This window comes from Sphaeramia orbicularis, chromosome 21 (genome assembly GCF_902148855.1).
Source record: "Sphaeramia orbicularis chromosome 21, fSphaOr1.1, whole genome shotgun sequence".
In the NCBI taxonomy this organism is placed as follows: Eukaryota; Metazoa; Chordata; class Actinopteri; order Kurtiformes; family Apogonidae; genus Sphaeramia; species Sphaeramia orbicularis.
In genome coordinates, this window is record NC_043977.1 from 30,504,321 (window position 1) to 30,519,865 (window position 15,545).

Sequence of the window (15,545 nt, forward strand, 5' to 3'; positions counted from 1 at the left end):
GAGTGGGAACAGACATAGATAGATAAGATTTAGAGTTTCCCATGTGACCCTCCTCCCCGGAGCAGTGACTTCATCTGCACAATCACCCCCAGCCAGCATGGACTCTTTTCTGGCCCCAGTCACCTCCCCAAACCCCCCAATGCATTCCTGCTCCAGCTGTGGTTCTCCTCCCTCTCTTGATTCCTCTCCTCTTCCTGCTTACTACCATGCTCTCCGACCACTCCTCTTAGCCCCCACACTCACTCACTTGCTCACTTGCCTAGGCCTGGGAGTGATTATCTGCCCATTGCCAGGAGGAGGAAAGAAGTAAAAGGAAAGCAGGAAAAAAAGCAGAATTGTCTGGAAAACAACTGCTCTCTTACCCCTTGTTCCGATTCCAGGGGCTCAGCTTTGACTCGGACTGCAGGCATTCCGTCAAGCATTAACATCCTGTTTCTTAGGCTGCCTGTGAAGGGACACAGAGGAGGTATAAGACGGGTGTTTTAGCATGACTAAGCAGGTCCAACACTTAGTTATTCACACATAGACATTTACAATGTTGTGCTTGCACCCACTGAGAAATAAAAACATTTTAAACAGACAGACATTTATACTTTGAAACATCAGAAGATGGCAGACAAAAGATGTGTACAGTATAAATTGTCTAAATTCAGTCAGAACACAGCATGACTCCCTGCATACATAAAGATTTCCAACAGACTGTTGGACTGCTGCAGAGCTAATAAGACTTTATAATACTAAAAAAATTCTTTTGACTCTAATGAAAAACAAACACCCTCTTTGGTTCTTTCAACATAGATGGCAACAGCACACAGAAGTTAACACACTGAACAATGATAGTGAGTAGTTACAAATTTTTATACACTCCCACAAACACACAAAAAACTTAGGACACATCTTCAAATTCATCTTTTCCTGTGTCTGCACTCAGTGTCTGTGTAAAGTGGGCAGCAGTACCCAGCTCCTCAGCTCCGTGCTGTGGCTTTAAGAGGAATACTCAGATGGAGCCAATGACAACAATGCATGTTCCGTATCCCTCAGCTGGGGCCGACCTGAGGTAACCCTCCCACTTATTATTTTAGCAGCAGTACATGGAGGAATGCAAGAAAAGGCAAATAGATTCTAAACATCTCTATTACTCTCCACTGCTGGCACCAGCAGCAGGATGTGTGGCCCAATCCAGCTAACACCACTGCGGCCATCATGATCACTCTTATGTGGAAAAAAAATAAAATAAAACCTCAGCAGTCATAAATGACATATATCCCATCTATGAAGCTGGTTCACAGGCCATCAAACTTACTGAACATCTCAGATCTCCGATAGCATCTATGTGGCCTGCCCAATAATTAGGATTTTTTTTTTACTCACCAGGAAATCCATTAAAAGATACTTATCGGAAAAACCTTTCTCTTACGGATAAAATTTGTTTCAACAAAATGTTATACCATGTATTGTTCCACTAGCTCCCTGATTCTAAAGCAAAAGACTAATCCTGACTGTGGTTGTGTGTGAGGGAGGTAGAGAAGTGGGAGGATTTACTCCCTCAATCTGCAACCCCCCCAGATCTCGCCTCTCAGGTCTAAGTCCCTCAGGTACCCTAGCTGTGCTGCTATTGTATTGTTGTCCAGGATGTCCTTCGGCTTCAGGTCTTGGTAGGCCCAGATAGCGTTGCCATAGCAACGGATGGGCGGGTGGAGCTGCAGCCTCAGTCCAGCCTCAAGCCATGTGTTGAGAAGAGGAGAAGAAGAGAGAAGAGTACTGAGAGAGGTAGAAAATATGCTTTATTTTATCATTCTGAGGATGATCACAGTTTGACTTAAAAAAATCCAGTCAGAGGCACTTTAGATAAAATCTTGATTCTGCAATTGCATATTTCATCAGGTCTTTTTTGTTTGTTTACTTGTGCTTTGAGCATCACAAAAGTTCTCATCAAAACACATTTCTGCTAAATGTGTGTATTTTTTCTCCTCAAAAGTACATAAATATACCCTTTAGCAAAAAAACCCCCAAACTTTTAGTTGTATATGGTAGTTTGCATTGAGAAATAAAATCAGCAACCTCTCCCTTTGTGCTTACAGTTAATCCAGTGGTTTGTGAACGCCGTCCTAATGAACTGGCCTGCAGCAGGCTATTCATAGGAAATCAATGGCAAGTGCATACCTCTGCTTGTGGCTGCAATGGCCCACGAGCAGTGAAAGAGACCTAACACAGAGTAATCATCTAAAAGAAGGGTTCAGTATATAAGGGAGGTCATGTCAAAATGTTTTGTCCCAAACCAACTGTAAACTGCTCTCATGAAACAGCCTTCTCTGGGATTTTAGACCAAGAGACAACCAAAAGACACAAATATGAACAATGACTTGGTTGGAAAAGGAGAAAATTTGTTCAAGATAATAAACCACTGTGTAGTCGGTATTCTTTATCACTAAATTTGGTCTGCTGGCAGCAGGCTCAGACAACCAGCAGTGTGCTGTCCATCAGCAGTATGAGGCTCTGTGTGTGGGAGATGGAGAGAGGGAGGGGGTTAGAGGGAAACAGGGTAGATTAAGATCACCTTTCCATTTGCTGCACTCTGAAATGAAATGGCCATCCCAGGTGTGTGGGGGAGTTGGATGGAGAGAGGAGAGCAGTGGAGTGTTGAGGCATCTCATTTCCCACCTACCCGCCCTCCTGTCCCCACCAAAATCCAGAGAGAGAAAAAAAAAAAAAAACTAAGAGGAGCAGGCTAGTTCTTGCAGTATAAATGTTTGAAATATACATATTTCTATGTCTTCTACTCTTTGCTTTTGTGGATGTGCTTATTTGTATTTCTGTAAATGCACTTCCAGTTATAACTTGAAACACCCACAAGATATCCATGACCTCAGGTCCACTATCTTCTAGTTCCCTGATGGCTATCTGATCTGTGCTGATGAAGGTGATAGCAGCTAGCTGGAGTGGAAGGATGAAGCAAACCCAACAGTGAACAGATCCGCTCGATCAATTAGAGGTTACAAACCTTGCTTGAAAACATCTGACCTTCTGAGACAAACTGCTGGCCTAATATAATAATATAACAGTGACATCATCCTCGGCTACACACACATTTACTTGTCCATACACACATTTATGCTCATCACAACAGTTTTAGAATGCAAATTTGTGAATAAAATGACACTAATAATGATGGATTCTATTTAAAGTAATTTTCATATTTAGGTGCAAATGAGGTGTAAATGATGTACTTTGACGGGACAAAAATCTCAAAGGTGTGTGTTCAGTGAGTGGGTGGTGTCCATCAGTGTGAGATCATGTTCTGTGAGTGTGAAGACAGATTCTGCTTAATACTGTAACTGGATGTCAGCTCACAAAGTAATGAAAAACATTATTTCTTTAAGTTAATTGTAAAGTCTTGAACTCAATAGCTGACTACACATAAATGCTGTGATTTTTCTAACATCTCTCTCGTGTGAATTCTTGCAAATATGCATACACACAAATTCCACACACCCTGAAACACACTGTGACAGACGGGCCCCGCCAATGCTTTGTTCCCATGTCGAACGCCCAGAGCAACTGGGTGCATCTGTGTCATAGAGGCTGGACCTGCTGCCATGAAAAGACATGAAAATGAGTGAGGGGAAGGGGCCGGTGAATTATGGGAGATACATGAGGAAGGATTAAGGAAGGTGATAGCAAGAAAAGTGGGATGGGGGGGGGGGCTTGTTCAGGAGCAGAGTTTCTGGCAGGAGCAGTGGTTAGGGAAGTAACGAAGGGGAGTTGAAGAGGTTGAGAAGGGGGGAAGGGTGTTTAGTGGGGAGAAGGAGGGGCGGGAGTCAGAGTAGCAAGAGAGGGTACAGAGGGGATATGGACGTGAGCCAAGGCTCGGTCGAGCGCAAAGCACACGGTGCAAGAATGCCAACAGACCCCCTCACACCCAGTGCTCTAGAGAAGGCAGGAGAGGAAAACAGCAAGGGAACGCATTTTGTGAATCAGAAAGAAATGAGTGATAAACATACAAATACATACATTAAGGGCAGAGCTGCATGTGATGAGCCAACTATGGTGAGATAAGCATTTCCTGTGTATTGCCTGTATTGTGTATCACTGGCCTCTTTGCTTCGGCTCACTTCCCTTTTTGGTGCCCCTGGACACCCCAATGTGGCACATTGGCCTCATAACCAGCCTACAACCACTTGCTCACTAACTTACTCTTCTACTTCCTCTGCTTCAAGTCACTTAATGCAGCAACTTTTAGTGAGAGCTGGGCATGTTGTCAACATGATCATTAAACACTTAAAACACAAGTGTTTGGAAGTGTTGATCCTGAAATATAAGCGTCTGCATGTCTTCAATATATTGTATGCTTACATTATGGAGACTGTAGCATCATTTTTAACCTAAACTTCTGTCAACTTAATGTTCATGTGTGTCTGGATATGATCTAATATTAGTCTTATTCTGGTTCTAAGAACCAATTTAAATAGTTTTTGTAAGGTTAGTTAAATAATATCTAAGTGCAATCACTTAGGCATAATCTCATTTAGTGTGATTAGAGTTTCAGAGATTAAACCTTTAACCCAGAGAGATCAGAGATCAATTATTCTTACCTACATAAAGTTTATTTTTGTGTTACTCTAGGGGGTAATTCTAAAAAATAAACCAGTGCTGTCAATCTAAATTTACTAAAATAAAAGGAACCCAACACACTCTAAAGTTGTTGGATCCTAGATTTGCATTTTCCATCTGATTGTATTTGTTTGTCAGTCTCTCCTGGCCTGATAAAAATCCACATCTCAAACTATTGTCTCCAATTTGAAACTCAAACTTTCTCTTAAATATGTGAGTAAAAAAAAACAAAAAAAACAAAACACCTCTGAGCTGCAGACAGTACTGAACAACTACTTTTACAGTTTTCATTTCCATGACAAATAAACTGACCTTTACCTACAAAATAAGTGGAGTTCCCCTTTAATGACTTTCATACCCAAAACAGCACATACCAGTGTGGCTGCTGTTTTTCTTGTGTGTGCGTTTGTGTGAACAAGGTGAGGATGTGTTTTCCTTTTGACTTCACTCCTGGATGTACTGAGATGGACATAGCCTTTTTTCTAATCCTTCCTGGCACTCTGTGAATGGTCTCAGAATTTCCATTTCATAAGCTGTATTTTCCTTGGCAGGACCAGCAAGCGAAGTCATTTGGATGCTTCTGGGACATTTTTGAACGGGGCTCAAGAGAGCAGAGTGCTGCTACCTTCCTGCTAATAGAAGTGTGGACTTCTAAAACCCAGACAGCCACAATGGCATCAAATCATAGTTTATGTGCATGCCTTTAAAAAAAGAAAAAAAAAAAACTGAAAAAAAGTTCCCTGTAGGGTTAAAAACCCCTTAGAGATGCACTCGACTGATGCACTTTACCTCAAAACAGCCTGCTCTTTTCCTCTGGGAATAAATCAGCTCCACAGAGGAAAACACAGCTCTCTTCATAAACCCTGCTATTATTAGAGAGAATACACTTCTCACGTGTTGGATGTCTTCATCTCTGGGACGTAGAGCTCAACTTGAGGTGCTTATCAGGTTCCATCGATTTAAACTCTCTGACACCATTTATCTCAGATACTATTAAGGCTTCACTTGCAGTTAACTGTAATGTAGCAGCATGCATGACACTCAGACATGTAGCTTTCAATATAAATACAATTTAACAGTTTTGGTTCACGACACGTACCAATACTGCGAAGAAATATTATTTAAGAGGGAGTCACCAACCACAAAATGAGATGCTAGCACAGTGTGTAATACAGAAAGGCCATACAGAGCCACACCTGAGCTTTGCAAAGTACAATAGATTGTGACAGCACCAAACATGGATGCTAAATCCAATTGCTCAAGTAAAAGCGATGGCGTAATGGGTGAATATTGATTTGATTGATTTTTTTATAACTCAACCTACACTGTGCCAAATCAAGAAAACCTTTACAAAGTATTGTTTAATATCAGTAGATGATAGACACTTTAAATGTCATAAAATGCATTTTATTCAGTACATAATAGATATCATAGATGGTTACATGGAGAACAAAAAATGGTGATATTTAAACTCAATGGCCAAACAAACAGATCCTCCCCCTCCACAGTTATGGTATAGTCAAGATTATGACACTAATATTAACTTGGCAAGCTGACCAAAAGATAACCATGGTGCATCTGCTGCTCAATGGTATGTTCTCAATAAAGAGAAGCGCTTTTATTGCTATGAAAATTCAGGCAGCAAATGTGTTTTTTGGTGCAGTAAAAAAGTGTGACAATAAGCCTGACAGTGTTTAAAGGTGTGGAAGCCAAATGGAAGCAGAGATATTCACTGAAGTGTTTTGGACTGGCATACTCCACCTTTAATATAAAATCTGCTCATGAAAATGGGCTGACAGCAAGGTTGTCTGCTTTTTTATCTCTGCACAATGGTCTCATTATGGAAGCCTCTGTACAAACTGAATACAAAAATGTGCACTAATATATATCATATACTTTGTATTCCTTGACACTTTTGTCAACACCAAAGGTAATGACTGAAGAATCAAACGGGTAAAACAGACAGGGATAATATGCATTTGTGAGCATGTGTGAGAGAGTAATGAATAATGTCCTCACTGCCTTAACCACAGAGCTCAGCACCTGGGAGGAAACCAGCTTCATCTGCAGAGGTTTCATACTCGTATAAATACACAGACAACACACTCACACACACAGGCCCACGGAAGTTCCCATATTCTGGTGGATTGCCCTTGGGTCCTTGCTATTTCTGCCAGGGGCAGGGGGATACTGTGTCAGTAATCCTGTCGGGATGAGGGGGATGAGGTCGCCGGATGCAGTTCAAGTCCATTGCCTTCACTAATATGGCACATGTAGACATATGTAAAACAGCAGTAATTTGTATGAGGCTTTTTTTTTTGGGGTGGGCACATACGACACTACAATTATGACAATATGTTATGTTTATACAAAAAACAACAACAACAACAACAAAAAAGACAAGACTGCTACTGAGCAATTAAAACTTTTAAAAATCACACAAACATGTAAACTAAGATGGGGGTCATAGTCTAAATATGCCTCTCAAATCTTTTGGAAATGGTTTATGAAATGTTAGAAATAAAAACAAACATTCATATCTTTGGTGCCTTTTTGTCTATGTGAAAGCTCCCCACCTCTGCCAACAGAACCTCTGTCCTCCTTTCAGATCTTCTGAAACTGTAGGAAATGAAGACGCTATTTATTCTGAGAGGAAACACTCAAAGCGAAAAGAGGAGTCGGTCGCTGTCTGGTTTGTCTGTGTCTTTGTCTGAGTGTCAAATGTACTTTTTATAAAGCTGACTTCCTGAGTCCCTGCTCTGTTCTGCAATCTGGCTATCAAACACACACACACACACACACATTCACACAAACCTTGTGACCTCTGCCTGCACCCACGATGAACCATATTTATCTTAGATTTAGACAGACACACATACGCACACACGTATAACTCTGTCTCTCAATATTACAGCTCTGCTCATGAAAGAAGAATATAGATGCCCATTCAACACAAACAACCACCCCCACACACCTACAGTATGCACACAGAAACATGCACACACCACAAACACTCACAAATACACACACACACACACACTCCTCCACAGTGCTCCGGAGAGAGGTAAACAGAAGAGTCTGACATCCTCTTGCATCATGTGCCTCAAATGCAGCAGAGAAACAGCTAAACAAGCTGTGACTGTGACAGCTCTAAAGTGAGGTGGCATTACTCAACTGAGCCTCGACTTAGAAGTCAAACCAATTTGTGACACCATTCTAGACAGTTTATTTCCAATTGAAGATCATTTTGATGTAATCACGAGAAAGAATAAGTTAAATATTCTATGCAAGGGCTGGATACAGCTTGACTCTAGAGAAACAAAAAAAGGCCACATAATAGTTCCTTAAGAGCCAATATTATATTGTTTCTACATAGTCACATGACCTCAACAACACTTTAAACACAGACCGACACGCTCACTTCAGTAAATGCAGTAGGGTCAGTGGCTGTGCATCTAAAATAGCCTCTGACACAAAAACCTTGTACTAAACGGGGGGGGGGGGGGGTTGGGTGGAGCAAAGCAAAGTAGGATACCCGTGTGCAGATATTGGCACAGCTTTCAGAAAGATATAGCATTCTCTGCAGGTTTTTGTTAAGTTTAAACAGTGGGTTTCTTATGTGCAGCTGATAGAAGGATAGACTGAGAGATGTTGGTTTGGGTAGATCAGTAAAAAACATACACTGTAACTCTTCCCATCTTTTATTTAGTCTCAGAGTGAAGGCTCTATGTTGAGGTGTGTTCATTATAGCGTACTTACCATCTCAAATGGACAGAAATGCATTGCGTGCACAATTTAATATACAATATGCAATACAAACATTGGAAAATCGGTGATTTTTTAATGCATCGATAGCTTGAGTGCAGATATAACAGATATAAATTGGAAATATTGTAGATATTCATCATGGAATTTAAATCCTGAGATAAGTATGTCAGTGAGTCTATGTTTCTCATTTTTAATGCGGTCATTCCATGCAAACTCATCCAGGACCATACAGTTTGGCTAAATAAACAGTAAACACCAATAACTTTTATCAATTAATATTAACATATTCCAATAAAAGTGCCTTAAGGGAACCATAATGATCCAGACAAAACACCTTGAAAAATTACTTTTTCAACTCCAAAGCTTTATTTAGTAAGATCTGTTACAGCGATTTTTATGCAGGACCAAATAGCTTCCAGATATAATGGAACTATGTTAACACTACAAAAAAAAAAAAAAAAATCAATACATGCTGCAAATTATCCTCAGGGTTTCTGCAAATTTCACCCATTCCAGTGAAAAATAAGAAACTGGTGATGCTTGGAAAAAAAAAAAAAAAAAAATACGCACACTAATGATGAAATTTAACTGAGAGGAAAACTTCAAAAAATCATAACTAAAAAGTATTTGGAGTAGAGCTTTAGGATTGTGCAAGATCTCATTAGTTTAATAGAAGTTTTTGCATTATCTATTTATTTATTTATTTTTTCAATACAATCCATGACAGTTAAGTCTGCGAACTGGGAAATGTTCTAAATTCTGGCTGAGTCCTGGGAATTCCGGATGAGATGATCGCAAGGTTGTACAGTAGCTGCTTTCTTTGTGCCGGAGCAGAAGGTCAGAGTGAAAACACTGCTCTCATCCTTTGCCCTCACGGAGAAGTGGGATGCATTAGATTAGCATCCTCGCAATAACCTGCATCCTTCAACAACCGCCCACCTACTCTCAGTCTCTCTCTTCCTCCCTGTGGGGATGACAATACACTCCTGCCCTAATGGGGGGATTGGTTGAGTAGGCTACTTCCTTTTATCCCCCTAGGCTCTGATAGTGTCTGTATATGTGTACATATATTCCAATGTATCGGTCTGAATGCGTGTGTGTGAGTGCGTGTGCATGTGTGTGTGTCGTCCCCCCCTTCCCCCAACATATGCACTTATGTATACATTTTACAATAGGCTGTCTACTGCATGCATCAGAGCACATGTACACTCACATGCACTTAAACATCGACCTAGATGTTTTACAATAACTGTACAATACAAGCATGTAGAGGCACCAGAACCACTGACTCATCTACAGTATCTACTGTAAACAACTCAGGCAGAAAAAATATCAGCTTAAAAACACACACGCACATTTTTTTCCCTCTTTCCCTCCTTCTGACCTTTATTCTCACCGACTATCTCTCGTGAAACAAACACAATCGTGCATACAGAAGTGCACATGCATTTCCTAAAGTGTTTAAAATGTGATGCAGAACCTCCTGATGCAGCATCATGAAGCGCCTACCTTGTCTGACCTCACTATGTGCTGACACAACCATATCCACCCGAACACAGCGGCTCATGGAAACAGATAATAACAGACCAACCAAAACATTCCACTAATGTTTTGGTTGGTCCGTTGATGTAATAAGCCTCCAATGCACTGACAGGTTTTACATTGAATGTGGGCACAGTTATTTTTCGCTCAGTGAGTTTTTCCCCTTGGTTTGACCCATTCCAGCTCTCCAACACCACTCAATAAAAGCCAGCAGCTGTGTTTACCTCTATTACTCATCTACTCATGCCTTCACTTCAATTATTTTTCCTCTCTTTTTGACTTGATGATGTGCCATGCTGATACCTGGTTCAAGCAGCTAATTGAGAAACCTTATGGACCATAGCATGATGGGACATTTGGCTGTGTTGTGGCCAAGCAGCGGAAGAAGTGAATGCCATAGGCCTCCAAATGGATGCCACATGTTTGCATAATTTCCTCTGCTAACATTTGACCTACAGTACAACTGGAAACACAGTTCGGAGTGATCTGGGCAGCATCCTTAGGCGAGCTGGATTAGGTCTGCTGAAACCATCTGCACTGAGGCTAGAGATGCAGATCCCAAAAATTTAGAAGAAAAAATGCTTTCTTCCTGTTTAACAAGCTGTAAATACAATAAAAGATACTAAAAGGCAGACCTCGATTACTCCTCCGTTCTTCTTTGTTGTTTTTTTTTTCTTCTTTTTACATTTCCAACAGATCACATTTTACAAAAGCATCACCAACAAAAAGGGCAATGTCACAACAAATAAACCAGCCCTGCATTGACAACAACATACCATTCCGTCATAACATGGGAACTTGTTGAAGTAACATAAAAACAGTCTGGGGGTAAGCTCTAGTAAATGAGTCACTTCCAGTAAGAGGTGACTGTACAACAGTGGAGATGGTGTAACTACTAGAAAAGCAAATATTGGTGAGGGAACATCTTAAATTATTTTTCTTTTAAGTCTCTTAATTCTGAGACCATTAACAATGATTTTATGGTTGTTTGGTTCAACCCTTAAAGACCTAGGACTATTTTGTGTGGTGACTTCCGTCTACATTTAACCTTTCCTAAGTGACTTATCATAATATTATTGTAATATTATACTGACCATATAAATGTTCACAAAAGCTAAAAGTACAATGAAAGGGTATTATATCAAAACAAAGAAAACTGAACAAAGAAATATAAATATATGATTAACTGAACATTAAAATAAGTGTCTACAACCAAAATGGGCTTTATTGGTGGGTCAATGTTGCAGAAAATGACCGAACATCACTGAACAATGTCTGAATGGGTCATATATGATGTCACTAAAAAGCTGAGAAACTTCATTTTACCTGAATTATTTCAGTGTATTGATAGGATTAATTGTCCAAAAGATATTAAACATTTTACATTAGTAGATATATTTGGTCACCGGTGAGTGTTTAGGTCTTAAAGGGTAAACTTAAAAAGCTTTCAACAATAACAGACTCCATACAGATACAGTATATGAATGCAACAAAAATGTAAAATATTAAAATTGTGATTTGACAAGATGCATTTGTCTATTTTAGGTTGTAGTTCTTTCTGCTGGAGTTCAGTATTTAGACTATCCACATCAGAGTCACTGGCTATTGCACAATATTTTCCATATTCTCTTTCCCTCTTGCTCTCTGCTTCACTCTGCCTTTCTCTCACTCAGTCACAAAACACACACACTCCAGCGCTCCATGTACACCCTTAACTCAAATTTGACAAACAAACGTGGGTTGGACACTGGGGTCGAAGGTTGAATCCACAACAGAAAACGCTTGGGGAGAGAACATTTTGTCATCTTCTGACATGATGAAATAACAGCACAGAGAGTCCTGTTCGCCGCCGTCACCTACAAATATTATCCTTATTTCACACAGACAGTCTGTCAGTGTAAATATTGATCATCAGAATTAAACAATAGCTACTGTATTCATCTGTTCGATAGCTTTTGTTACCTGGTTAGTTATCAGTATATAAAGTCAGTAATCCTCTGACACTTTATGTGTCATATATCAAATATTCACCCTTGACATACTGGACTATTGTAAGGGTCTGCATGTGTGTAGTTACATCATTTTTAGGTCTTTGTATGTGACTCCTGTGGTGGAATCATCTGCTTTGACAGCACAAACAGTAATAGAGACAGAAAAGATATCTCAAATGCACCTTAACCACGTCCTACCTCTTTAATCTGTTTCACCCCCTTTGGCCATGGCTTACACTTGCAGATCCAAATGAATCCAGCCCTATAGTGCACTGCAGTCTATCTACAATCAATGACCATACACTCCATAACACCCACCCGGATCAATGATACAGCGGTCAGTCAATATGCCAGCAGTTAACCCAGCTGATTAGGGGCAATACTGGGAATTTCACATCTCCCCTGAATAAGACGGTGAGCTTACATGTTGTTAAAATGCACATACTAAGGCACACCGCTTCTTCCTGAAAGATTCAATCTGTCAACATGTACCCAATTTGTGCGTTTGTGATCTGTGGCAGACAGATGATGCCTTTAGTCAGGGAATCCTGCCCGGCAATTAAATGTCCCAAGCACAGTGTTGATGGACAGATAGAGTCTGTCCGCTGGTGATTGGCTTTTTAATTGAGTCCCCCACCTGCACTGATCACTATCATAAGCCCTTGGACTGTGTCCGTGGTGGGGTGTTGAGCCATTGAAGGAATTCAGCAGCAGATCAATGCATACCATTAAGACGGATTACCAAAAGGGTGGATCACTTCGAATCGATTGTTATCAAAACGTATCATTTGAATGTGACAATATCTGACAAAATTGAAAAGTGTTGATGTATTCTATTGGAGACTGTGTGCAGCAAAAAGGAGCAAACTAAAGCCCCTGGTTGAGCGCAGGGAGAAATCACATGAGGAGAGCACAACAGCTGATGTGGGCTCTAAAAAAATCTAAACAAACATCACTAGTGCATGCTAGTATAACAAAGTCATTGGCGAGTTGTACTTGTATGCAAGACTTGAAAAGCAATTACCAAAGCAAATAACTGTTGTTTTTCTTTAGATATGGCACTTTTGATGATAGATAAATCTGCCAACTCTTTAAAAAACTGGAACCAGCTATGACAAACATAAAAGAAAATAAATTTTAAAGACAGGAGCAAATGATGCCATCGACTGCTGAAATTAAAATGAAAATTCTCCAGCATTTTGTCATGAAAACTGTTGTGATGTGTTTTTTTTTTTTTTGAGAGAGAGAGACTGTTATTTGCACCTAATTAAAACCTCTGCTGCTCCCTCAGATCTGCTACAAGTGTTACATGTTTAGTCACATCGTACACAGCCTACATGTGTGGTAAGATTGTCATGCTTGTACATGCGCTGAATGAGGACTTCTTTGTAAATGGATTTAAGTGAGAGCAAAATGGGCACTAATCTCACTCGCTGAACACCCTAGAGCTGCAAGGGGTCTCATCTACAACACATAACACCCCCTCCTCCTCCTCTACTATTTTTTTTCCCTGCTCCCCAGTCCTTAAATACACAGATTCACACACACACACCCTACGGCTGTCACACAGTTAAAGGCAAGACAGGGCCTCTCCACAACACGGGGGTAAAGTCACAGAGGTCAGTGCTCAGTTTCCACATCAAACCGAGGAGCAGAGGCCAGAGTCTCATCCCCCCCTCCCACCTTTTCTCCCTCTCTCTCTCCCTCCCTCCCTCCCACTCTCTTGCTCCCTCCTACTCCTCCTCTCTCACCACCACACACCCGCCTCCCCCTTGCTGGATGTACAAATGCCTTTGCTGTCAGCTCTGCCCTGGTCCCCTGTAATTGAAAATAACAGCCAAGGGCCAGCCCCCGGCCACTCTCCCCAGCCTGGTGGCTCTCTGCCTCTCTGACAGCCACCCATCAATACCAATGACTATTACCCTGGAAGTGAGAGCGCTGCCGATGACATCCAAGACACCACCCCTGCAACACTCCCACACACACATACACACACACATACACACCTCCCCCCTAGTGTCCTTCCTCCGCTACCCGAGCCTCCTAATGTTTAACCCGTTGCTAACAGCCTTGTCTCTCTGTCTCTAAGCTGCTACAGTAGGCTACAGTATAGGCAAACAAGCCTAGTCTCACACATACACACCACAACGCTTCCCACAATTGCACACCCACACACACTTACAGACACACTCAACTCTTTCAGACATGCACAAAACTCTGACAAGCAGAAAACTTTTTTCCCTGCAAGAAGTGCTGAGAGAGAGTTTGGTGCGATGCTGTCTTACTTCACACACTCATATTCCCCACCAAGATATCCAATCAGTGTGACTGTACAATACACTGCTGAGCTGAGATGTTTGGAAGTTGATTTAGAGGTAAATAAGTGGGTAGAAGACTCAACACAAGCAAAATGTGAAGACTCTTAACTAGAACCAGCACAGAAAAGTCAGGATGCAGTACAGTCATTCAGTGTATAATCACTTTTTTTTTTTTTTTTTTTTTTTGGCATGACAGCTTATGAATTTACACAGGGAGTCAGTGTTACATGTCCAGTCAGCACCATGCAGTGTCTCTTGTTTTCCCCTTCTGACAGACACCAAACACAATGCCATAGGTGATCTGAGTTGTCATCTGCTTTGACAGAGCAATGACAGCTGAACGAGACGCACTGAACACAAGCACAAAGCCCAGCAACGTGACAAATGAAGCACATAGCAGCCAGCAGAGGAACAGGACGAGAAAAATGCACAGACCTTGTCAGAAGCTGCAGAGCCGTGGAGACTAGGAGACTGTTTTCCTTTCTACAGTCCTCTCTGTCTCCTCTCCTCCTCTCCCTCTCCTCTTCTCTCCTCTCACTCTGCGTGTATGTACGTGTGTGTTTGTGTGTAATTGTGTGTGTATGTGTGAGAGTGAGTGAGTGAGTGAGTGTGAGTGTATGTGAGTGAGCGGCTCCCTCCCCTTCTGCCTCTCAGCTGCTCGGCTCAGGCAGTTCTCAGGAAATGAATGGGAGCGCACAGAGAACTGTTGTACTTGCAAATGACTTACCCCGAGTCACATGATCCGCTAAATGTAGGGTGGGCCGGTGGGTGGAGGCTTCATAAGCAAAGGGAAGACAATATACTCTAAGCTTTAACAGCATGCATCGAATTACACGGGGCCCCACCGGGGAGGTTTCCGACGCGTCCGCTCTCAGCCAGCCCGAACTCCCTCTGTACACCCCTCCCCGGAGCGGAGCGCACAGCACCGGGCGAGGGGTGCGCACCGGAGCACCTCCCCGTTTAAAGGGGACGGAGGAGGCGCACGAGCAAGCGGCTATTCTTTTTATTTTCTGATTGTGGCCAATTTGCCTTATGCTTTGTCTTTTTTTTTTTTTTTTTTTTTTGACAGGTTTGATGAATTCTTTATCAATTTCATTTGGCCCTCTCATGTATTGATAGTTGATAAACTATTGGCGTTTTTGACATAAAACAGTTCCAACTGATTGGTTCTGGGGGGGTGGGGAGTTTACTTTGTGTGTCACAAAATCTTATATCAAAAAATGTGAATTTCTTTCTTTTTTTTGTATTGGACTGTTGGAGATGCACAATGAAAACAGATAAAAATTTGATCAAGGAAAAAAAAAAAAAAAAAACA

General features: G+C 41.3%; 1 protein-coding gene across 2 annotated transcripts in view; it reads right to left on the reverse strand.

Annotated features, from left to right (window-relative positions):
• The window catches only part of klf12b (Kruppel like factor 12b), a 41,803-nt gene extending 26,696 nt beyond the window's left edge, over positions 1-15,107 (reverse strand). The window contains exons 1-2 of one of the 2 annotated variants that reach the window (XM_030125218.1): positions 14,958-15,107; positions 363-445 (exon numbers count right to left, since the gene is read on the reverse strand). In XM_030125218.1, coding sequence (XP_029981078.1) covers positions 363-445; positions 14,958-15,051 — 177 coding nt within the window. In that variant the 5' untranslated portion in view covers positions 15,052-15,107. Of the gene's footprint in view, positions 1-362; positions 446-14,665; positions 14,929-14,957 lie in introns of those variants that run through there. The other variant, XM_030125219.1, reaches the window with a different exon arrangement.
• Between the last annotated feature and the right edge of the window lie 438 nt (positions 15,108-15,545).